The sequence below is a fragment of the Buteo buteo genome, chromosome 19, assembly GCF_964188355.1.
Source record: "Buteo buteo chromosome 19, bButBut1.hap1.1, whole genome shotgun sequence".
NCBI lineage: Eukaryota > Metazoa > Chordata > Aves > Accipitriformes > Accipitridae > Buteo > Buteo buteo.
In genome coordinates this window covers 6,398,073-6,423,913 of record NC_134189.1, presented here as the reverse complement: position 1 = coordinate 6,423,913, position 25,841 = coordinate 6,398,073, and the positions used below count along the sequence as shown (strand labels likewise).

The 25,841-nt window shown below is 40.1% G+C and overlaps 2 protein-coding genes across 3 annotated transcripts in view; one reads left to right on the top strand and one right to left on the bottom strand.

The window, feature by feature from the left end:
• The window catches only part of STAB2 (stabilin 2), an 87,710-nt gene extending 85,423 nt beyond the window's left edge, over positions 1 to 2,287 (top strand). Inside the window, exon 69 of the mRNA XM_075051679.1 lies at positions 246 to 2,287. Within this exon, the coding sequence (XP_074907780.1) occupies positions 246 to 296 (51 nt within the window). The 3' untranslated portion in view covers positions 297 to 2,287. The remainder of the gene's footprint in view (positions 1 to 245) is intronic.
• NT5DC3 (5'-nucleotidase domain containing 3) lies at positions 1,707 to 25,562 on the bottom strand. Of its 2 annotated transcripts, none has more exons than XM_075051678.1 (14): positions 24,851 to 25,562; positions 21,248 to 21,432; positions 17,605 to 17,679; positions 17,008 to 17,024; positions 13,302 to 13,392; positions 11,504 to 11,641; positions 9,901 to 9,961; positions 9,562 to 9,664; positions 9,316 to 9,417; positions 8,215 to 8,296; positions 7,777 to 7,863; positions 6,438 to 6,578; positions 6,005 to 6,069; positions 1,707 to 4,870 (listed from the first exon to the last, which is right to left on the bottom strand). In XM_075051678.1, exons 1-14 carry the CDS (start codon positions 25,035 to 25,037, stop codon positions 4,609 to 4,611), a joined length of 1,596 nt encoding a protein of 531 aa, XP_074907779.1. In that variant the 5' UTR covers positions 25,038 to 25,562; the 3' UTR covers positions 1,707 to 4,608. The 2 variants fall into 2 exon arrangements, with proteins under 2 accessions (XP_074907779.1, XP_074907777.1); XM_075051676.1 differs by having other exon boundaries at positions 17,008 to 17,063; positions 24,851 to 25,559.
• Between the last annotated feature and the right edge of the window lie 279 nt (positions 25,563 to 25,841).

Here is a 25,841-nt window from a genome sequence, read left to right as displayed (position 1 = left end):
AAAGGAAGGAAAGATTGAGTGAAGCCAGAGTATGTGAATAGCTTCAGTGGTCTAATTTAGCAAGACCCTCACATACATGCAGAGTCTAAAACCAAAATAAACCTTTTTGCATCCAGTAAAAGGCTTGTTTGGTGCAAAAATGTCGGGCGCAAACTCTGCCACTTGTATGGGCAAATTTGCCAAAAAGTGACTTTCATTTCTTAACTCAATGTTCAAGTCTGTTTTCTTTTTCTTCTATTTTACAGGATTCGGATGACCAGCAGCTTGTGATGACTGGTCCTCATGATCAAAATTAAAGACTGAATTCGGCATTAGTCAATTATAAAACACATTTCTATTTACACTTACTGTGAAAAAACAGCACCTACAGGTTGTAGGGAATGAAATCTTGTTACAAATTAAAAACCAAAGAGCACAGCTTTGTTTAAGATGCAGTCTAGAGTTCACAGAGTTACCAACCTCAGAAGTGTTGGCTGGATCTCAGCTATACCAACTATGAGTGCCAAATGCAAAACTGAGTCTCGACTAACCTACCCAGAAGCAGACAGACACCTCTGTGAAAAGTAGACTTTCACTAGCCTGCTATTTAACTGCTTTTATTCTTCTTCAGAGACTTTAAAATGGCCTCAAACACACAGGGCTGCTAACCTGGCAAATACCCTAAATTTACTAGTACTCCAGGCTCTACACTTTCATTTTGGCTCTGTTACAACTACGTCTGGCAAGCATGAAACAGAACATGTGTTAAACCTCTATTTTTAAACCGAGGGGATTTTTTGCTAGTATACTTTCTTGCAAGAATTTCAGCAGCAGGAAACACAACTATCCTGTCTGCCCCCCTTGCCTCCTCTAGGTTTTCTGTCTTTCCTTGAACTTGACTGTGTTTTGTTTACATCTCCCCTCAGTGTACAAAGGGAAACAGTAATTGTAGCAGCTTTAGCAAGAAATACAGGTGACATGAGAGCATTCAAATAGTAATTTTTACTTGAGCCATTTTTGTGGCAAGTAGACAATGAAGATGAACATACCCTCGCCATGTCATGTCCACATTCAGTTTTTTAGGTCTGAGAGGAGCAGCAGCTACCTGCTTGTTCACATACCATACTTTTACCAAGCACGTTAACATTGCCTTTCAACCGACACGCAGCAGTAACAGCTGCAATTTTCACCGTACTATTAGAAGTGAATCAAACTCGAGTTTGATTCACTGTTGTTTCCTTCCCTCAAAACATTAATATCATAGCAAATTGTGAGAACACTGTAGAAACCAAAAAAAGCAAGAAAAGGAAGATTTTCTTGCTAGCAGCAGTAACGTTCCCCTGTGATACGCTTCCTGGTGTCTACTGTGCATGGGGGGCAGGAGGGAAGGTGTCAACTCCAGGAAAGCATTCCTTACCTCTGAGAGCAACCCCAGGATGCCTCCCAGCAGAACAAGGTATGCAGACAAATCCGGGGCTGTTGACACAGCTATCAAGCACAACCAAGGGAATCTAAAAGTCATTTCCCTGACTCCTTCCCTTGCCCCCCTACGCATGCTTGCTTCTTTTTACCTATGAAATATTAAAAAATTTAGAACACAAACACACTGAAAACATACACACATATTTAGGGGAGTTTTCCCCCCCAGAGTTTTGCAATTAATACAACTCATGTTCTTTCCTTCTCCCCAGTCACCCAAAATATTAAGGCTCGTAGGGACCAGAAGATAAAGTCCAAGCATTTATTTTTGTAATAATCATTAAATATTTTTATCACAAAAAAAGTTCTACAGCTCATTAAACTCTTCTTTTATTGACAGACTATTATCCTCTGTGTTTTTTATAGAACAGAATGAAAATTTCTTCTTGCTTTGGTGTTCAAATGAACTATACTCCCAAAATGAAAATAGAGACACTGCCCTTTAAACATGCTCAAAAATCTCTTTGAAGTCAGTAATATAACAAGGTTAAAATAAGTAATGCAGAGAGCGCCAAGGTGAAATCATTACAAAAATGCAAGACATTTTTAAAAGTTAAAGAGCAGCATTCTAGCACTGAAAAATAAATAATATACTTTAAAATTCTCACTTAAATTCATATTATACGTAGTTGGGTCGTCTTAAAGGAACATAACCCTCCCATATTTTTTTTTTTCATGCAAGGTTGTTTATTTCAAGAAGTCATGCAATATAAATGAGATTTTCCTTCAGCTGGCTGTTGTAACATAGCTTTGTACAGAAGTTTGATTTGTAAGTTAAGAGAAAAGATGGTGGAGAGGAGAAAATAATCTTGAAACAAAACATGTATTACATGGATAACATTACTGTTCCTGCTTAACACAGGTAAATTAGGCAAACTGACTCCTAGCCAGCTTTAAAAGAATAAATATCACAGAGCTATAACCAACAAAACGTTAGCAAATTCAATAATGCACGACTGAGTAACAATATTATTATTTGCTGGTAGTAAGACAGAGAATGTACAGTGGTTTGGGGTTTGGTTTTTTGGGTTGTTTGTTTTTTTTTTTAAACAGTGCATTGAATTCTCTTCAGCATGAGAGGTGCTACACACACGTAACACCAAGTTCGGTTCTAGCTAAGCATTAGGATAAAGAACTGAAGGCAAATCTGGGTGTTTCCATCCCCACATTTCATTATCAAGTTATGCTAAATATTTCTTGCACAGCCCCACCAACAAGTCTCCTGATAAAGCCAAACTTAACTTCCTGCAAAACTTTATCTTCTTCTTCCAGCAAAACAGCAGGACTGTCAGATGAACTTACTCATTTCAAGTATATTCATCTGTTTAAATAACACACACACACACTTCAGGAGTGTTCCATGTCAAGTTTGAAACAGGAGCACAAGAAAACCATGAACATAAAATCTATAACCACCTCTGAGGACTTCAGACTGATTTCAAGCATACAGGAAAACTACTTATGAAATTGTACAGGCTAGATCAGAATACATTCTTTACTTTGCAAACATACTTTTAAGAATAGGAAAGATACTACATGTGAAATTCAATATAGGTACTTGCACATAATACAGGTTAAATAAAAGAAAACCAAACAAGAAAACTTTTGGTCACCAAAAGTTTGTTTACCTGACAATCATGGTAGGAAGCAAGTGATATCCCCAAAATAAAGAATACCAAATGCTATATATTTTGTTAGTTATATGCTTTTAAAAACAGAGCCTTTAATAACTAAAATTTGAAAAATATTAATCATATAATGCCTTCTAAAATGGCTGGGGTGGGAAGCACCAGTTAAAAAAAAACAAAAAAAAAGGTCTGCTTTGGATGCAGAGAAAGGAAAGCATCCTTGTTTAAAAACAACTACATAGCAGTTCTATAAAGTGCCTGTTTGAGGAAACACATCAACAGATGTTTTCCTTGTGCAAAATAGACATTTTTCAGCTCACATCTTTGGAATATATATACTACTCAGAGTTTGTGTTCATGCATTATCTGCAATTTCAATAATTCAATAAAACTTCTAATCTGCGCCACCAAAATGATTTTGCTTGATGCAAACTGTCCACCACGCCCAATTCGGCTTTTGGGGCTTGAGCTAAAAAAATGTCATCCGAAAACTCTGGTTTTCATTTTCTCATTCCTTCATTTTTCTTTTAACTCATTTGCCTATTGTGCGTGTTTACTTTTGACTGTAAAAGTCCATTACTGAAGGCTATATGAAATATCTTCTCTTCTAGGGAACAGCATAACCACATTACATACCACTGTAAGACACTTAAAATTTTAACAAGCAGCATTTAGGATCAGTCTAAAGCCTGACAGAGATCTGCCTCCACTTTGAAATGCAAAATGCAAGACCTCTTGAAATGGCTTTATTATTAGAGAGTGGATATTTAAAGTGTTTTGAAACTTAAAAAGAAAGGTGCCTAGAAATTAACAAAAGGAAGCTGAAGCGGCCCAAGGTACTGTCACTTTCAGTTTTAGGCTCAGGTCCACCGACAGCCAAGCACAGACATTACAAGAACAGAAACTGCATGGACAGGAGAAAAAGCCCATCAGCCTGAGCCTGCCAGCTCTGTAATCACTGCAATGCAGCAGAGCCACGCCAACATTACAGCGGTTAGTTCAGGTACAGATAAGGCTCTAGCTATGGCAGCAAGGAAAGTTAAGATGCATAGACCATCCTTCTCAGTCTCACCGTAAACTTGCTACTAACTGTGTATCACTGAATTACTAATACTGGATTTAAGCTTTTCAGTGCCAAGATCCACTACAGGCTCCAGCTGGAGGGCTGAAGAGGGCCAGAACAGAGAGTACATGTCTGTCTTTGTAAACCACAAGGCTGCAGATCGAAATTTCCAAGGAACAAAACCAACCACCCCAGAACACCACCGGTCCTTCCCCTTAAATGTGCCCTCCCTCCCAGCCCACTGCTATTTTGGCAGTCCATCATCTCTTCCGTGTGTAAAAGGAGTTTTTATATCTCCGAGCAGGAGAGGAGAAAATAGGTACAACACTCATGAGAACAAGTATGAATTACACCTAAATCAAGAGAACAGATTTAAGCAACTTAAATAAAATACATGTACATTCAAAAAAGAAAGAAAAAGATAATATTTGCACATTTTAAAAGGAAGCTGCCAAGTGTTTATTTGATCTGAACTGTCTCTTGTAGGAAAGGTATTCTGAATGTACCAGTACACAGCTGGTCTGACCAGCCAGGAAGTTCATGCTGCAAAGGAGTCCTTCTTGGATAAAACGTGTAATCAGGCTCATAGTTCAAGAGACAACTCAATGATGCCATGTAGATATCCGCAAATCTAGAGAGACGTCTTAAGAAGTAAGTTGGATTCTCATCAGTTCTGAATAAGCTTCCAAACTGTGCGTTGAAGAAATTCCTGTTCATCTCCCTGTCCCCCCAAAAAAGAAAACAAAGAGAATGAACACACCTGCACACATCTCTCTACCAGCTAGCACCCAGAACCTGAAGCAAGCAGTTCCTACAATCTGTTCTATGCATTATTCTCTTACCATTGCACTTCAAAACACTTAAATGCACCACGTAAGAAATGTTTGCACCTCTTGCACTTATGTAGCCCAGATCTAGCAATCACAGTAACGAACAAAAGAGCTTCACACTTCTCCCACTACCACCAGTGATAAGTTGCTTCTGACTTCAGAAACATGGTATCTCAAGCTTTCCTTTCTAGAGTTTGTGAAAGACACCTTCTGGCTTCATCTAAATCCTAATGACATCCACTTGTCCCAAAGATAAAAGACTTTAAAAAAAAAAAAAAAAACAACCAAAAACCACAAAGCTTTGGCTTAATGTACACAAAAAGTTTAAACGCATCTTGGAATTAACTTCTATTATTAGTCACTGCCAAGTATCATTTCCATTTCATTTACTTCCACATTTCTGGGGAAAGCTGCTGGTGGTACAGCTGTTGGCCTTGCCAACTACACACTTCACACACCCTGCATTTAGGCATTGCTCCTTCACGATAACAGATTTTTAGGAGTTTTAGCCCTATTACTTATCTTTGTGATGAGTCCACTGCTAGTCTAGTGCAGAGCCCAGTTTCTGCGTATTCTAAAATGTATTGTATGTAATTTGAAAAAATCATCTAAAAAAACCTGAAGTGACCTAAGTCTTGATACAGAAACACATTTTTAAATCATGCAGAAGTAAAGCTGTGTAATCAATAGCAACAGTGACAGCTGAACATAAAGGGACAGGAGAACTGAGACGAGAAGGAAAAGTATTTGATATGATGTTACCCTTTCATACAGAAAACTAACATCTGTTCCAAAGAAGGGGAACAGGGAAAAGGGGTTCATATGCATGAAGGGTCAGAAGGGAGAAGAGCTGCACAAAAGACAAGTAGAATATTGCTTTACACAGACAATTTTAGAAGGTCTGGAACTACCAGGGAATATACATCAGGGATGGAGAGAAATTCTGAAGAAACCTGTGGAAGACATCACATAAAACACTGGCTACCATGAAGCATATTGCAAATTCTTCATCTCCCGTGTCTTACCTCATTTCCTTTCTTTCCTTCTTCCATTCTTCTAAAATCATTTGTGAATCAGGATCACGGTGAACCTGGAATGTAAAGTATGGATAACAGGTAACTAAGGATGCACTTGTCAATGAGCCTTTCCATTAATAAACCCTTACCAGCTAACAGGACAAGAGCAATGCTTCAGGAGATCAGTATACAGAAGTTATCCACACGCATTTTAAACAAATGAAAGCAGGAATCAATCCAGGCTGACCAGTGGAGGAAGGGGACAAGATTTTGAGAAAACTTTTATTAACTAGCCACACAAATAATTGCATTTATTTATCTACAGTCAAACTGGTGAACTTTAATGAGACATAAAGCACTCGCAACGTCATTGCCCAGCATTTAGAAACTTGGCTGGATCCCTTCTGCTATACAGAGCTGATTACACACACACAGAACAAACCTGCATGTGTTCCAGTAATCCTGTCAAGGTTTGCAGCCAGGTCATGGTTTGAATGTACTTCTCTGTGTTCATGATTTTAATCTCTGATCGTAACTCTGGAATAATTGCACCAGTGCGCCAGCCGTGCTTCAGGGTCAAATCCTATTTACCAAGAATTACAAAATATAAGTATTAGTCTTAAAAGGAACTACTTAAAGGAACTGAAGAATTTGACCACTGTTTATCCCAAAGGGGCACTAATTTAATTGCTTCTTATGTATAAGCAGAAACATTAAACAGTGGGACTTAACTGTGCCAATAGGCAATAGAATTTGATTTCAGAGTAAGCTTCAAATCCCACATTGTTAAAAAGAGGGAGACAAAGAACAGATAAGCACTTGCAAATAAGCACTAATTCATTAGGTTTAAAACAAAGAGTAGGAAATTCCTCTTGTTCATGAGACCTCTGCTGCTGTGAGAAGTATCTGGAGAAAACCATGTGTTGGGTTTGTGGTATTTACCCATACACTCAGCTGACAGAAGGATTGTATCGGGACCCCCAGCTATTCAAGTTCCTCTTGACAAGTACAGGACAAGGCAGCTGCCACCTGTGCTCTCTCCTCCATTGTGCCAGAGAAGGAGAGAGCTGCATCCTCCTTCCTTTAGCCCTCAGCCTTCTGAAGCACCCAAACTTACTTTTCTTTTTAAAAGCAGATCGGGGCAAAAACGTTAACATCCGCTGCTGCTGAACCATGTTACCACCGCTTGGCAGTGGAAAGTCATACCCAGGCATTCATATACAATCAATTACAAAAGAGTTAAGTGGTGGTCACTTACTCTAAAGTAACAGTTAACAGTACATTTGTTCATAAGGTAGTAAGAAAGTACCTGGACAGTGGGCCTACAAACCATAGCAAGATCTCAGGAAGAAAGAAAGTTTACTGTTAGTGACAGGAAGTTCGCCTCCTGCATTCAAAACAGAATTTCATTCAGCTCTTATTACACTCCGTAGTAAATGTCATCCAAACCAGCCATATCCTGTACGTTTGGATATCTGTGTTTACTCTCTGTTACATCTGACACAATCAGTATCTGGATCAGTATTACAAACTCACACATTCCTGAGTGTAGTTTGTAAATAAGTTAAATGCTACAAGTCAGGTGGAAAATATTGTTGGCCTTTTACGGCACCAATTTTCTTCACTGCAAGAAAAGCAATATGGCTTAACTACCAACTCAAACTTTGTTGTATTTAGAAATCTCAAATGAAAGTATGTTATATTGAACAACTGGGGAGGAAGACAGGGAAACTAACAAAAAGCCTCTCCTTTTATCCTATTTTGCGGAAGTAACTACTTACTGCCAAGTCACTGTAAATGTGATCACCAAAGTAGAGAACCTTAGAGCCCCTCCAGCCAGTAAGTTTCAGGAATTCATACAAGTTACCCTGTGGAAACAATGATACATACATTGTAGTGGCATGCAACTTGCACCTTCATAGGCATAAAAAAGGAATTTAGTACACCGCTAAAAATATTTTCATATCAAGAATCTTATCCTCGGTTTATGTATCATGAATCCCAAATTTTACAGGCGATTTCAGTAATACTGTCACTTCAAGAGGCAAGTAAACTTCAGACATACAATACCAACAGTGAATTTGTACCGCTTCAATCACTAAAATAACGCTCTTAAAGAACATATCTACCTTTTAGAAGCCTTTATGATATCTAAAGAAGCTTGCGATTCTAGGAAATAGGTATTAAATTTGAACTGAAAGAGTTTATTGAAAGCGTACCTGTTTGTAAATCTGACCTTTCTGCAGCTTGTGAATTTTGTCCCAAAGCAACACTCCCCTTTCATTCACCTTCCGAAATGGTCTAGAATAGAATTATATACGCTTGTTACATTACTGTAGAAATTCTGTCACTTTTTAGGAGAAGATTAAAATTTTAGTATTAAAAATATTCATCTTTCAAAAGGAAAACATGCTCTCTAGCATCTGAACATTTTGTAATAGACAGAAAAAGCAAAGCTCCAAAACTTTCACTTTAGGCAGTGAAATACAATGTATCTATCCAGTATGCTTATGACATTTAAAATGGCATTTGAGAACAACTTTTGAGAACTAAGGCAGGGATCCCACATAGAGTCAGAATTGTCTGCCATTAAGGAGAGAAGAGAACACAAAAAAAGTGAAGATGTGTAAAAATCTTGTCCAATACCTGATTTTGTACAACTGAAGAAGGGGGCAAGAGGACTGGGGGCAAGACATACAGCAAAGTTCTTCTTAAAATTAAATGAAAACAAGTAAAGGGAAAAAAAATCCCACTACCCTCTATCTCACTTTCAAATCTTAAGTACACATAAAGGAATAGGTCTTTTTCAAGCGTAAGAGTAGTGTATATGCATTACAAATGTGTTTACTTAATTGAACTAGTCCAAATACTCCAGTTTGTCAGCCAGTCTGCCCTCTAAATATCATGTGTGACTAAAAAAAAAAAAAAAAACAAACAAAAACCAAAACCCAACAAAAAAACCCAGAAGCAATGAAAGAGATTTCCAGATAAGGGGCTGATTCTGAAAGGCACCAAAATTTCTCAGGTTTATTAGGAAAGGAACACACTTCACCAGCTTACAAGCTAAGATATTAAAAACAGCTTCTGTGACCCTAACTCAGTCCAGTAGACCTGTATCATCTACTGGAACTTTCTCAGCTAAGAAATGGTAAATATCTGGACTTCAGCATTGGGTGTTGCTGCCTTCTGTAATGACCTTAAACAGGATTTCAGCAAATATGATTTCATTTTACATTGCATCTAAATTAAAATATTCCATACCATGCTCTATAGCCTTATCTGGAATAAGCTGCTTGAATCATTCTTTACTAAATACCCACCTTCGCTTATCATTGAAAAAGTTTGGCTTATCAGCCTGTACAATGACCACATCAAAGAGATCCCTCCAGTCCTTGCCGACTATGAACTTCATGCCTTTGTCCCTAAAAAGGACAGAGGGATATTAACAGTGAAGCATAACAGAAGTGCAGTTATCTGTTCAATAATATAATGAATTACATTCAAGAACCTCATCCTCCCCATCCTTTAAAAACATATAGTTGAACAGCAAACAACTGTTCACTTACACAAAGCTGCTAGGACTGTTTGTGATGAGAAACATCTTCTTGCCATGATCAGCCAGCTTTGCTAACACCGCACGAGTTTGTTCGGCATAGCAGATGTATTTCTCTGTGAGTATTGGGGAAAATACAGTATTAATTGAAAAAGTTTTCCATCAGCATTTTCACTGCGTTCAACCAAGGGCTCAGAACATAAGGTTACACTTAACAAAGGCACCTTAGACAAGAGGAAATAACTCTTTCAAGCTTTAAAATTTAGAATTTGTAATCTTAAACAAGGAAGCCAGAAAGATCATTATACTACCAGTGAAAAAAGCTTTGATAGATGATCTCATTAGTACTTACCAATATCTGCTTCAATTGCTCTGTACATTATTCCTTTGATGTGGACATCCCTGATTGAATCCTGTCAGGAAAGCAACAGAGCACTAAAGAACTGAAAAATCTTTTCAAGTATAAAAACCATGCTCACTGCACAGCAGTAGTAATTCATTTTTAAAACAAATCCTTTCTCTGAATTACACTTTCAACTTTACAGAAAAGCCATGTGATGTTCATTATATATATGTCACCACTAGACAAAGAGTAAGCCCATCCTCCGAGAAACTAACTTCATGCTTTTGGGAAGTAAAAAACTGTATAGCACAGGGGCTGTTTTACATAACAACTGTGAAAGGGAACTCAGAAGGGTGAAGCAGGGTGAAAGCCCTCTGCAGAAGCAGAGTCATCGCAGATTTCCAATGACCCTTGGAGCAGAATGCATTCCCTTCCTCTTGCAAAAAAACCCAAAACAAAAGAAAAACCCACAAAACAAAAGCTTTTAAGTCAGACAGATTTTAGATTATGATCACTCACAAATGCCCTGGTCTTTTAAAAAAAGAAATTTATGAACAGATGAAAGAAGCTAAATTCTTAAGCAAAGTACTCATAAGGTGCTCTGAAAGCATTTGGCAGCTCTCCTGAGCCAGCTCTGCACCGGACAGCTTTGTTTAGGACAGTGGTACTGCCATTTTGGTACTTACATGGGGCATGTCCTAAAAATCCTCAAAAAAATGCCACTATAGGGCTTCCAAAATGTTGGTAATGCTGAGCAGTACAGAAGTTTCTACAAACACTTCAGTAGAAACCACAAGAACTAGCCTTCTGACTCTATCTAACCATAGGCAGAAGAGAAAATTACTCTAGAGGTCAAAAGTTTCTTAAAACCCAGCTAATCTTCTTGGGAAAGTGAGAAATTCAACATTCAGGTGCATCACATATGCTGCACATACACTACACAAGTTTAATACATGTCAACAAGGGGCCAGGAAAAGGTTTTGGATGGAAAGCCTGTGCAGACAAATACCATCAACTTGGGCATGACCTCTTGTGTTCTTCAATAACCATGACATAAAATCATCTCCGCTGCAGGATACATCCTGAGGAATCAAGAGGGTCAAATCACTCTAGTAATTATTACTAGATTTTTTTGGAGGAGGAAGAAAGGAAAACAGGCAAAATAGATATGCCAAAAGCAAGAGAGAGCAAATGATCATATACTAGAAAAGATACATTGCCAGTACAACTGAAAGCTCCTAAGTGGAATTCCCTATAGCCTCTTACGATTCCTGATAGTGAGAAAAGTATGTGTTTAATAACAATCAAAAGAAGCTTTACTGACATACAAGAGCTTCTTCACTTTCCCCCATCCACCCCTCAAACCTACAAAAAGAGCAACAACCCTAGAATGTCAGATTTAAGACAAATTTCAAACTATTCAATGTTTCTTTTCCAAGGTCTGCCTTCATTTTACTTACGTTTTTATGGTTGGATGGCAATAATTACTCTATACAAAACCTAAAAGTTGAGGTATTTCACTGGAGCTGACACAACAGGTTGAAGCTTCCTGAAGTGCTCAGAGAGAAGACACACAAATGTAGAGGTTTACCTAAATCTTCAAAGCTAGTACCTTGACATCTTTGTACAGATGAACAGGCTCATAGTCTATGTTGTTTTTCAGAAAATATTCATTCACACAAGAAAGGAGTGTCATTTCTGGCAAGGAAAATATATCCATGAATTGCTTCATTGTATTTCCATGTGAGCTCTACAGGGGTGGGAAGAAAAAAGAAGAAAAAAAGGTCAGGCATTTCTCAGATTAGAACATTTCCAGTATAAACACTTCAGCTTAGCTGCAGATACTCAGTTTTGTCATCACTGTTTGCACTGCTTTAGATGCTTTTCAAACTAACAGACTTTCAATAAAATAACTCCAACAAAAGTGTTGGATTAAGAATACTCAATACTCTTAATAGCAGTATTTTCATTCATAAACAAATAAAAGACAGCGCTCAGCTAAAAGTCAAGAGAAGGACTTGGGCCTTCACTGGAAGTTTGCACTTATATAAATAAGAGGCACTGGGTATTGTGATGGGGGTGGAGGATTTGTTATTTGGGTTTGGTTGGGGTTTTTTTAATAAGTGGAATACTAATTAGGACTGCAAAACAATTTACCTCCTTAAAAAGAAATAATAAAAAGTTGTAAGAATCTACAGTAACTAATGCAGTAACAGAGAAAAAGATTTCTAGTCTGCAAAAGCTGTAACTATAGTTAAGTTTCACAAAAGTAGAGAATCTCATCATACAAGAGCAAATACAAACCAAATACTTCTCAAGAAGAAAAGAAGTAAAGCAACCAGCACAAGCCAGCACACTGGTCAAGATGAAAAACACAGAATGGTTGAAGTTGCAAGGGACCTCTGGAGGTCACCTTGTCCAACCCCCCTGCTCAAGCATGGCCACCTAGAGCCAGCTGCCCAGGACCTTGTCCAGATGGCTTCTGAATCTCCAAGGATGGAGACTCCACAACCTCCCTGGGCAACCAACCCGTGCCAGTGCTCAGTCACCCTCACAGTAAAGGTAGCGTTTCCTGATGTTCAGAGGAAACCTCCTGTGTTTCAGTTTGTGCCCACGGCCTCTTGTCCTGTCACGGTCCTTTCCAAGATCAAAGAAAGCATAGACTTGCAGAGACCAAGGCATCCCACAGGGAATGCCATGGCGATATTCAGAACTGCTGCAGAGGTCAGATTTGGAAATTCTAAGTTCAGCTCCTTAAAATAAGAACAAGTGCAAGAACAACAAAATGCTCCACAGCACAATGAAGGGTCTTTCACATCAATGTGGAATTAACATCCATAAGTAAAAGTAGTAAAATAAACTTGGTTTTTACTAAAAAGACAGCACCATTCTTCATTTAGGAAAGAGGAAGGAACCTACCAGCAAGATCAACCTTCCCCAAAAAGTCACATCCGAAACTTAAAAGTTTTATCTGCTATCATTCATCTTTTGTCAAATCCTCTTACTTATCACTCTGGCCAGCTTGTATGCAAGAGATGCCTCCATACATTTACTTGCTGCTACATCAGCAAAGCCATTAGACCACCAGGAAGAAGTACATAGCCAGGGTAAGGCACCAGATATGGTTCATTTCCCAGCCTTTATCAGATTTGCTGTGCAACACTGAGCAAGTCACTTGATTTTCCTATGTTCTGCTTCTCTGTCTGTATGACTGGGCAAGGGAACAGTGAAAGAAGAAACTACAGCAAGTAGGAGAAAAAAAAAGATATTTGTCACTTTAGAGGGCAAACTCCACATCCAGCACTAAGTCAATCACATATTGAGAAAATGTAACTGCTAGTAAGAACAAGAACAAAATGCAAACATCGCTACCCCCAAAAAAATTTTTAAGGAGCAGTTTGTGGTTTTACCTTTCCATAAAAGTCACTCATTTGTTCTAAAGGGACATGGGAACCATCATACATTGCAATGACTTCTTCATCTGGGACAACACTGAGGCCTCTGGAAAACAACATTAGCTTTAATTCAAAAGTCAGATTAAAATTTTCAAGAATTACCAAATGAAAGTCTGACAGATTAACACTTAGATCCAGAGCTTATTAAAATACTAATAATGTCATAGGAACACTTTAGTCTGTAAGTTAAACCAGCATTTTTCCTTACAGAACAAGTAACGTTTAACAGGCTGACGCACACAGAACACATTCCAATTTTAAGTCCTTTTTACTTTCTTACGGGAAAAGAGCTAATTAGTCTCCATTGAAACTATGCCTCAAGGGTTTGTAAGAAGTAGTTAGAGCTTCCAGTTTCTTAACACAAAGTAATTCCTCACTCTGCCTTTGTTTCATACAGCACTGATGATGTGATAGCGTTTAAACCAGATTATTCTGCAGCATGACCTTGAAGACTCAAGGGAAAGAAAAACATACACAACCTTTAACTAAGTAAGAATTTCTTTTAAACTGTATCAACAGTTCAGTTTCCCAAAATTTAAGATTACTTGAAGGATTATTGACAAGTAATTAAAATATAAAAATATAACAACAAATGGGGAAGTAGGAGACATCATCTCTCTGCAGAGTTTCTTTCTATTAAGAGATTAAAGGCTTTGATTTGGTTTTGAATGTTTAAAGTATCAAGCATCTTGCACTAAAGCATCTAAAACACTGCAGGCATGCAAACATCCTCACCAGAGGACACAGAAGTGTTGAGGTTTTGCTTAAGATTAAAGAACACAAATGAAAACCAGATCATCTGGTCCCTTTTTCCAAGCCTACTTATGGTGTTTTGCAGCCTTTTAAGACAGACAGTGATTTCAGTGCCTCCTTTTTTTGGTCTCACCCAGAAGTGTTGTGAGGCATTAAAAAGTAAATAAATTAATTAATAAGCCTAGTACTTTCAGTGTTTAACATCCACACCAGCTTTGCAGTGGAAGGGCATGATACATGAACTTCCTCAGGGCTGCTGTGGCAGCAGAGTCCCGTGTTAACTAGCTCCTTTACTGCACTTCTCAATGCTACATCAACTTGTACATAGCTCTGTGCTACTGCTGGTAGGACTCCAGCATTCAAGTTCATGTTGTGCACAAACAGGGCAGATAATACTTTAGTTTTGTAACATACAGAGTCCCGCATCACCCACTCCACAGCGGTAAACACAAAGAAATGCAACCAAAATATTAAACATATACCAAGTAATACGATCAGAATTGAGAAGGACTGCCTCATCCTCTAGTCTGCAGACAACTATGCCAAGTGGTATTTGAATACTGCTAAAGAAAATGCTTGGGGATCAGGAGCTACTTAAGCACAAATCAAGAGAGGAAAATAGACATACATGAAATGCAGAGGGGAAGAGACAACTGTGTAGACAAAGCTGCAGATTAGTTTTACCAGAAGTCTCATAGTCATGACACAGTTCACAGTCCAGCTGTATAACTACAAAGTTTTTTTCATTCCACTGACAGCATGGACAGATGGCACCTACAGCAGTGCTCCCAACGCTGCTCTTGGAGACACACAGTGTTAGAGGGATACCAGAATTGCTTACATCTCTCAATGCAAATGAGGCTGTACGCTTGGGCAAGTCCTGCTACCTTCAGCTGTATAATTGACTTACACACACATGGAACACGCAGGGGGTTAAAACCCAAGAACTAAGATATCCAGCAACTGACAGCAAAACTCAGTGCTGGCATAGAAGAGAAAGGTAATATTTCAAACAAAAAGTATTGAGTGAAATGGTAGCTTTCACTCTCACTGTCACACAGACTCACAAGTACCAAGATGTGTGGCCTAGCAGTCTGTCCAGAATTACTCTGGGTGACACAGAGAACAAGGGACACCAGCTCTTCAACAAATCTCAACACCTCTCGAGTTTTCTTGACTGGTCATCACGTTCTGGCTTTGGATGTGTCTTTTGTACTAGGAGTTGACAGCAACTGTGATCTCCTGCCTCTTCATTCTGTCCCACTCTGAGTCATAAGGCAATACTGCTGATGGACTCACCACTCATTCATCTTCTTGTCTAGGTAACTATACAGTTCCAGCCATACCACTGTTCTTCCCAACAGCATCTCTCAAAGCCTTCAGCCTCTTTTTTGCTCCCCCATCCCCATACAGGTGTTTGCAGAAACAGCATGCAGATGTGATGATATCCTGATGACCAACCGATCCAGGCACCACCAACGCATGCCATCCTTTTGTCCCTTCTATCAACATTTCTTCTGGTGCTCTCACACATACACATTTCCATTCATACCATTCTTAATATTTCTACTACATACCTCTACAGATAAATGTAGTTTGATTACTTCACCTAGCCTTTAATCTAGCAAACTAGCATTTTTCACAGTGAAAAATGTAAAAATGTGATAGCCTTTTTAAATGAATCTTATAATCAGTGACCTTCACACTGAGTTCTCCTGTTCCCTCCTAGCCCTGCATAAACGATTCCTTCAAAAACCACAGGAACAGGTTTTGTCAGTTTAAACACACAAGAATTATTCCACATCAGCATGTATAAAACACTCAAATAGACTGTATAAAGTTTCACTCAGACTCTGATGATACATACAGAACACATTGTTTTGGCAGCTTTAGATAGCTACTATGTTGACAGCATAAGCTGGACCATGCCACCTTGTTTCCTCTTTCATTTTCCTTCCCTTACTCTCCTCTCTCCCAAAGCGCATCTCAGACATAACTCATAAAAGAGCAGATCAACGACTACAGCCGAATCACCTACCCATCTGCCTGACTGGCAAACAAAAAGAAGTAACAAGCACATTATTATCATTTCATACTACCATATACAGTCCCCATAGTAAATCACTTCAAGGTTACATTATCTTTTGGCCCCAAAAGAAAACTTTTTGTCCAATGACATTAAGAAAGGTGCTCAGGCTTCTTGTTTAATTTAAGATCTGGTACCATGTGTGGTGTTCATGTCAGTCAAATGAGTACTGCTTCATTACAGCAAACTAAGCCACACTAAAAACTCTCCAGTCAAAGATCACATACAGTATGTCTATGTCATGTAATGAAGCACAGCACAGAGACTGCCAATTTTACATCAATTCAGTAAACCGAAAAAGCGTCAGGCTGTGCGGGCACAAAGCAGTTGTGCTCCATTCTGTGAGTATGATGCGGTTGATGTGTCCAAATTTAAAAGCTCTGTGCAAACACAACAAGACCTCTCCAGTGTCTCTACAACCACACCGAAGTCATGCTAACAGGCACTCTGTGACAATTATTTACACAGAAAGCAACAGCAGAGAAGTCATCAGCGTATTTTTAGATGTCTTTCAGCCAATTTAACAGCCGGAAACAAAGTGAGTCAGCACTATGTGACCAACCAGCTTGCCAACTTCCCCAGCTCTGAACTGGGGAATCAGCTGTACTCTTATCAGTCAGTAAACGTGTGTGCATGTCTGTGTGTATACACAGAGGTGCAAAGAAACCCCTTTCCAGTAAGACTGCAACGTTCATTCATGTCTGTGCTTGTCAGGGCACTGTTCCTGATAAGAACCTAAGATGTACGCTAATAAATGCAACTAAGAGATTAAAAAAATAAGAGTATACATTTTTATTATAAATAGGAAATAATTTTACCCACCTGTAAACTGTTCCCAGCTGAATGTAATGAAAAGCATCAATCTTCATTAATAATGCCTTGCGGGGGGGGGGAGGAAAAAACATCAGTTTTTATCATGTCAACTATTTGACATGAAATTATAAAAATCAAAGCAATTTTATCTATAACCTTTCTGTCTCAAGAATGCCTGAGCACCTTCAGTTCAACTTCCTTCATAGCTTCCAAAATACTTTTATTAATGACTTTTACCTAGGGCTTGCCAAATCACCAAGGAAACACTGTCCAGTGACCTGAGCTAAGTCATGAAGAAATAACTTTTCCTACTAGCAGATGCCTCCTTAGGTTTATTCTGTTGCACTCTAAGTTGTCTTTCCCCACCCACCATGAAAACAGAACACCCAAAACATTTTCTACTTAAGAGCCATTAAAAAAAAAACAAAAAAAACCCAAAAAAAAACTAAAAAACCCACACAAGCTTGCTATGAAAGAGAAAAATATGAAACAAAATCCTTATATATCAACACAGAGTGAAAAGTTGGAAGACTTAAAAGCCCTATTTATTTTCTTTGGCTAGGTTCTCAGCACTACATAACTCATCACAAAGTTATTTATACATACCCGGTGCACATCATAATGAAGTCCTCGGATTGCAAAATTGGGATCATAATCATATTTTCTTATTTCTGCAGGATACTAAGAAAAGAGAGCAATGATTTGATTTTAAAACCATAATAAATAAAAAATTGCTTCTGTAGAATTTTAGAAGCCTAAGTTTTCTATGCTTCTCATTTTCAGTAGTCATTAAGAAGCTTGTTGATAGGTTGGTGATATTTGCAGGAACATATGTAGAGCGCAAGACAAGTCAAACATTTTTCCAGAATTCAAGGTCACTGTTTCAAATCTAAGTGAAGAATGGTACCTAAAGTTGGACATCCAGGTACTCTGTAGTGATCACCTTTGAACATTAGCCTCTTGTTCAAAAAGTTATTTTGATACATGCACCTTTGAAAAACAAACAAAATTTTATTAACTTCCTAAAATTTAATAGCTGAGTTACCTTGCATTGTGAAGTCTCCCCATGAAACAGACTATACGAACTGTTTCCAACTCAACCTTCTAGCTAGAAACCCAAGAACATGCCCTAATTTACAGAGATACCTGAACTTTACTGTTCACTTCTATTGAAAGAAAAAACAATACATCATCATCAATATTAATGGGAGCAAAAAAAAAAATCTTTGGCAAGAAACAGAAGAAGCACAGCTGTCTGTTTTGACTCCCTCAGTGCGGATCATACTCCTGATTTTAGACTGCTGAGTTTGAAATGTAGACCCCAGAGGTGTTTAAAGATATGGTGCACTGCAAACAAACACAAGTGGGGAGGAAGGAAGAAGAGAATTCACAATGGCTAATGTTACCTGGAGAAGCCAGGGTCTCCTAACAGGGACTTTCCCTGAGGTACAGTGTGTCATAAAGATCAGATCCTGAAAGCAAGTTGGGCACTAAACCATCATGGCGAGTTGCCTCAGGAGAACACCACAGTGACCCAACCATGTTTACCCTGGACAGCATTTGTAACACGTCGTTTAGAGATGCACATAAATTGAATGTCTGTGTCATTTACTCTTTCCTCAGATTCTTTACAGATAGCACAGGTACTTCACACCACCTATTAGAGAGTTTTCTAACATTTTCTAAGTACAAGTCCATTTTCAGTCAACTGTAATTTTGTCCTGCTTTAAGCATAGGTTAGCCATGAAAAAAATGTTAGGTGTGTGCCTTGGGCTAAGGAGTTTGTTCGTTTGTTTTTAAAAGGTAAATTGCTTCAGTCATTTCTGACAAGGCCTGAGAAAACTATCGTTCCTTTGATTAACCAACTGAAAGGCAATCCTTCATTTCCCTCCCACAGGCTACAGCAGTCGTAGAACTTGACAAATGTATCTCAGGCACATTCTCCACCTTCTCTACAACAATCTCCATACATACGTGGTTAATTTACAAGCCTTCGGGGAAAAAAAGTAGATTATACAGCTTCAATAGAGGCTCTAGCTCCATTACAAAAAATGAATAGCAATTTCTCCACAAAGTTTTTCTCTATGCTGAGGAGGACTTGCTCTGCAACTGCTGTAGATCATGCCTGTACTGAGCACAGGCATCTACAGTTAAAGAAAACAGTCCTTTCTCCTAACTTCTGAACTATCATCCCTACTACCACTTTCAGAAAATGTGGGGGATACTACTGATCTGAATGAGGAACAGCATCAGAAGCCTACAGACAGTTTGAGAAGATGTGTAGGTTTGGCCAGGGAACATGGAAGCAGAAGAAACAAGGGAAGACATCAGGGTAAGATATAGAATGTGATCAGTTAGAAACTACAATGTATTGGACATGCCCCAAAGCAGCCACATCAAGCATGAACACGGAAATTAATTTCTGACTTTTTCAAATTTCTGCATACTTGACTTTCCTACTTTACTTTATTCTACTAGAAGGCTGTCTCTTTGCATGCATGTCAGTACATACGAGAAAAAGATTGAGCCTACCTTGGCACATAAATCAAAGCTTCCTTACAAGCCAAACAGAAGAAAAAAAAAAAAAAAAAGATAAAAATTGCACTGTTTGCTTACCCCTCTATTATCTTGGTAGGAATACATATATCTGGACTGAAACAGCAGTCCAGATAAGGTGTCATAAGGCCCGTACATTAGGAAAGAAATAAAACCAAGAGGAAGAGTTTACATTCAACACCTGCTGCCACCTCCAAGATTAGCATTAAATTGATGTTTATTCTCTTGGACACACTTCAAAATTCCTTGCTCCCCACACTGCATTTTGCAATTTCTCATGAATTACGTTACACTGCCATGACCAAAACTGGCCACCTTTTAGGTTGACTGTGACAGTCATAATGGGCAATACTATCTAGAATTTTTTTCTAATGTTAAAGGCAAGAAAAACATTAACAGTATAAGCAGCTACAGAGATGGCATTAACGAAAACTCTTGTCCCTCAATAAATTTCAACAGGAGATGATATATTTCCATAAGCTGTCTCAAAAACTAATTACAGATTCATTTACTAGAACTCAAGAGAGTTTGAGACAAACCAGAAAGTTATTCCTACCTGAATTCATTCAAATAGTAAAGACAGAGCAACGTTTTAATTTTTGTCTACAAGAATTAATCATGACTCCTACAGTAACACTGTTTTTTGCAAGAACCACGTAGCTTTAATCCTACAGAAATTGCTACCAAGACCTGCCAAAATCTTAGGGGGATCAAGTTGTGTATGCTTGTAGTACCCATGAAGTTTTGTTCTTCTTCCAGGGATATTTATAGATGTTTATATATAGCTCCTAACCTTTAGACTCAAATACGAAAGTAGAACACCATCACCCATTCAGATTTAGGTTGTATAAAATACACAAGCAGTTTTATTAAGTTACTCACTCTGTGGACTTTTTGTCTATTTTCCTGCAAGTCCTACAGTTCAATAAACTTTGCCTCTTTCAGTCCACGTTTTCTCCAATCTTTTTCCCTGCAATGCCTTCAGTTTCCCAAGTCACCCATCTCCCCCCTGCTTTCCAACACACAGTAACTTCTCCCATCCCCAAACTATGCAACAACCAGCTCCAAGCTGCTTGGATGTCAACGGGTCACCGATGCAAACACACTGCTTGGTGAGGCAACAGGGCAGTGCCCCCTCTTCGGGGACTAAAACTTATTTGAAAACTTATTTGGGTGTCTCTTGTATCCAGCCTCTGATTACAGCATCACTGTACACGCTGCCCCTTCAGCTAACTCAGCTGAAACACCAGGCACGTACAGCACACCTTGCAAGTACACAGTGCAATCAAAGGCCTCCTAAGAAGTCAGGCTAAAAATATTTCATATGGAAGTTAATCACTGCACTCACAGCAGTGCCTAAAACAGAGTAATGCTAACTTTTAAGCTTATTTATTAGGGTGACTCCAATAATTGACAATCAGGAAAAAAACAAAAACCACATCACTACATTAAAAAAAATAAAACAAACAAAACTCTATTCCTTAACAGTCATCAGATTGCACTCTGCTCAAAACTAAAGCTGAGAGTAAACCAGGACTTCCGTGGTTCATATGTAGCTGTTGTACAAAACGTCTTATAAGGGAACCAAGCTAGGACTGAGGCATGAAAAGATGAGCTATGCCCTTCTCAGTTAGAAATTATTGATTATACTCTTTATTCCTAAGTTTATTGTTATTCCATTAATTTTACTTACCCGATGCTCATTAATAAGAAGATCTCGAGCAGCATTGAAGATCAGCGTGTGCAGATGTTTAGAATAAAAGACCAATGTGTAGTCATAATCAAAACCATAAATTTCAATGTCTGACAGGCTCAATTCATTGTTTGAAAAAATAGCATCTGGATTCAGCATGTTACTCATAATTGAAGGAACCAACTCTGGGAACAGGGGAGAGAAAAGAAAAAAGTTATACCAGCCTTATAGTTTTATTTAAATAAATACATAGAAATCCATTAGCAATTTCTAAATATAGACAAATGATGATGGAAACTATCAAACTAATTCATACCAATGAGGTAATCTTTAACAATATGATGCTATTGAAAATGCTGTCCCTAACTTGTCTTGGTGACCCATAGTTTTTATTTGAAGCACACTTTTCTCTGTACAGTTCAAGTAAGAGAGAAGATACGTTTTGGCACCTCGGTCATCAGAGCGCCCTAGACTCGATACATATAATTTTTTTGCTAACTCCATTAAGACACATATTACTGCTTTTGAAAATGAGCTTTGGAGTTGGAAGATTATTATTATTATTATTATTATAGGAGCCTTGCCTTCTCCTTCCATTATTTGGTCCAGCTTCTGCCCCAGAAGCAGAACTGACGTTGTTTTAATCTGACATTGCTTTAATTTCTTTTGCTTCACCATTTCAAGGTTACCACATTACTCAGTTTCAGCTCAGTAAGTAAACTTTATGCGATTGCCATACTTTCCAAACAACAGTTACATACACATTGCTATGCTTATTAACCTTCTAGCAAATCAGGAAACCAAAAATATTCTGCTTATTCTCTACACATATGTACCTAGTGTGTGTAAATCACTTCCATTTTTAAGGGTATGTTTCTCTTGATATTTGTCTGAAAAGTATACTGGGAAGTTAAGACCACTTACATAGAGCCGTAACATACTAAGTAACTTTAGGACCAACACCAACCTAAGTATTAAGGATGTTTGTATTTCTTGTTTAGAAAACTTTAAGGAGCAATATTAGGAGGCTAAATGCTACCCTCCTGGAAGCATAAAACATGAGCATGTTTTCCTTCCTTCCCTTCCCATACATGATCTTTATCCCTACTAGTGGAAAAAAGAAGAGTTTTCATCTTAACTCTGTGCTTGGATGGGTGAGTTTAAAGGGACTATGCTTTGTTTGGTTACTTTCTACATAAAAGTCTAGAAGGAATCAGTCGAGCTTATCTCAGCATCTTCAGCTCTGAGGACAGATAGACTATGTGCTCCACCATGGGAGGAAACCATCTCAACAGGGCAGGTAGGGTTGGGGATTCCAGATCTGTTAGAAAGATAGTGCTCCATTTTGAAAACTCTGGCCAACTCATAGAAAGGGAAATAACATTAGTAAAAGCAATGCCTTAGACTGCTGCACAGCTGACAGGCAGATACAATAAGAAACTTCTACAAATGCCCAATAACAGACAGTAACCTGAAACCATTCAACTTCATCAGATGCAGATATCCAAGTCTTTTAATTTTTAAGAGAGAGAAAGAACAGCAATTTCATAGAGTTTAATTCCAAGTTTCAAATAAAATCCAGCATCTCTTTCACCAAAAAAGATCCCAGGAGTTCCCCATGCTTAATCTGACATGAAGAGCTGTATCTTTCATTTCAGGGGATTTAACAAAATAAGCCTCAATCAAAACATTAGCTCCTACTATCTCCAGTCACTGCTTATACTAATACAGGAGATAAATGTTATTTTCAGTTGAGGTAACAAAATAATCAAATGCAATCTGACATGCTGCTATTAAGGCAAATACTCTTACTCCATAAAAAGGGCCATGAATCATTTAATTAACTTGAAGTCATAACCACAGTTTTGAGTGAACTTCCAAAATCACATTACAACACCCGTTTCTGTATTGTAGTTAAAGTTTTTTTTTCAGATTTCAATTGTGCAGCCTGGTGAGTCAACACTTGTTTTAAAAATAAAGATATTTTTATATAATGATATTTCAGATTAAAAAAAAAACCCTTGACTAGCGCCTGTCTGTTTTCAGACAGTATAAACAGTTTGTAGCTCTTAGATGTTCTGGCTGGCAGACAGCATCCCAAGTGCTATAAACCTTGGGTCAAAAATCAGGACAGCTTTGTCATCCTAACACTGTAACTAAGTGAAACGTCACATACTTGAAGTCACTGGGTGACTTAGGCTGTAATAAAACATTCTGAATTATTCTAGAAGCACTTGCCTAGTCTTTTCCCAACCCACACCCACTGACTGACTTATTGTCTCTTAACATTACCCTACTCTCTAACCTCAGCTCTTAAGTATTTTCTGGGTGTGGTTTATTACAAGAAAAAGTTAATTCCAAAAACAGGAAAAGAAAAAAAGATTCAAAATAAAAGGCATTTACTCTCTTCATCCTAACCCTCATCCCACCCTCCAAAGTCCATAACATTCTTCTGAGATCTGTAACACGGCTTCTTATTTCACTTGTGAAACATTGCCACTGTTTTATGTTTGCAAACACTATGTTTGTACCCAGCACAGTCAAGCCCCAGTTCATCCTCAAGACTATTAAGTGCAGGCTGATACAGTGTATATATATACACTTTTTTTTTTTTTTTTAAAGGCAAAACATGCAAGACTACAGCATTACCCACTGCAACTCCAGGACAAGCTTGCCCACCTGACGTTGCAGAACACACGCTGCCCCTTTCTCTTTCGGCTCTCTGAAAACATCACATAGTCAACCACTTTGGCAATACTCTTCCCATCGGAGCACGGGCAGAAGCAAGCAAGCTCCAAGCAAGTATTTGGCCCTTAACTTTTTGCCTTGGTGGGCTGAAGAACAGAGCTTCCCAGAGTCACGCACCTATCATTAGCATTTTACCCTGGCTTCAACGCTTCACAGTATTTTAGTGGAACCACAGACAAAACGAAGAGAGTCATCCGAGACCTCACAGCATTTCAACTTTCTGGAAGAGCAGCCTGTTGCGGAAAGCCCCTCAACCAGACGACGCATCTCCTGATTTTTCTTTTTCACGTTTGCTTTTCTCCACACCCCGCATCCCCGACGCCAGCCACGCCGCAGGAAAGCCGTCTCCCCCGAGACCCTTCGGGGCAGCTACAGCCCCGCTGGGTCAGACGGCGGGTGGGCTGGCGGGCTCACCCCCTTCTTCAGAGCAGGGCAACAAGAAGGGGCAGCCGCCCCCAGCAGCGCCTGTCCGCCGGGTGCCCGGCCCTCAGGACCCACCGAGGCGACGGCCTTACCCAGTTTGACACCGGGAGAACACTGGGGACCACCAGAAGGGAGAGCGCTCCCACACCGGAGCCGCGATGACCGCGGGGGCGGTCGGACCCACGGCAGCTCACCACGGGGAGACACCCCCCCCCCGCCCCGCAGGACTCCCCGGAACCCTTCACGCTGCCGCAACGGCTCCCACAGCGTTCGCCGCTCCTCCTCTCCGAACCGCCAACACGCGTTTGTTCGCTTCGGGACCGGCGGCACGCCGACCTGAGGTAGCAGGAGGAGGAGGAGGAGGAGGAGGAGGATGGCCGGCGCGGCGGGGTGAAGCCGTTACCGCTGCCGCCCGCGGGCCCCGCCGCTCACCCTTGGTGACTCTCTTGGCCTCCTTGTAGCGCGACCACAGGTAACCCTTCATGTCGGGCGGCGGCGGCTGCCGCCTCTCCTGCGGGGCCACGGTGCAGTAGGGAGCGGCCCCCGCGGCGGGCAGGACCCGGCCCCGCCGCCCCGCCGCCAGCAGCAGGGACCGCGCCGCCGCCGCCGCCGCTGCCATGCTCCGCGCCCCCGCTCAGCCCCGCCGCGCCGCTCCGCCGCCGCCTGAAGTCACTTCCTCGGGCTCCGCCCCGGGGCCGCGGCCAGGCGGGAGGCGGGGAACGGCCCGGCCCGGCCCGGCGGCAGGTAGCGTGGTCCCCGCCGGGAGGGAGCGGCTCCGTAGACCCCCCCCCCGCCGCCGCGCTCCGGCCTCGCCTGCACAGCGCTGGTGGTTTGGCTTCACCGGGAAGCGGTTTTGCTAAAGAGCCGAGGCCGGCAGGCACGGCCCCGGGGGCGGGGGAGCTAACCTCACCCCGGAGTGGTTGGGGCCCTTGCCCTCAGGTCTGCCGTCCCACCGAGGGAAAGCGACTTTCCCCCTCCCCACCGTCCGCAACCGCCGGCAGCGTTTTATCAGTAGCTGCTGAAGGTGAATCGCTCGGGGCAAGGGCAAGTGGAGCTGCGTGGGGAACGGACCCCGACTTCGCGCCTCCGCTGCTCCTCCGCTCTCTGGCTGTGCTAGGAGGGGCCCGGGATTCTTTCCCAACAAACGCCACATCAACAGCAAATACTTTTCCAGCCAGTGTGCTCTTGAGAAGTGCTATATACACCTGCTTACATCCACGATCAAAATAAGCTCAAAACATAAGCTGGATATCAAGTGTGTAATACAAAGAATACCATGAAATCCACAGAAGCCCTCGTGCTGTTTTGAGGCCCCCGGCTCCTTGTGAAACACTTGCCACTGATAGCTGTAGACCCTGACAGTCTGAGAACTTGAACCATACCTATTAATACTTGTAAAAAACAATATTTAGATGACGCATGG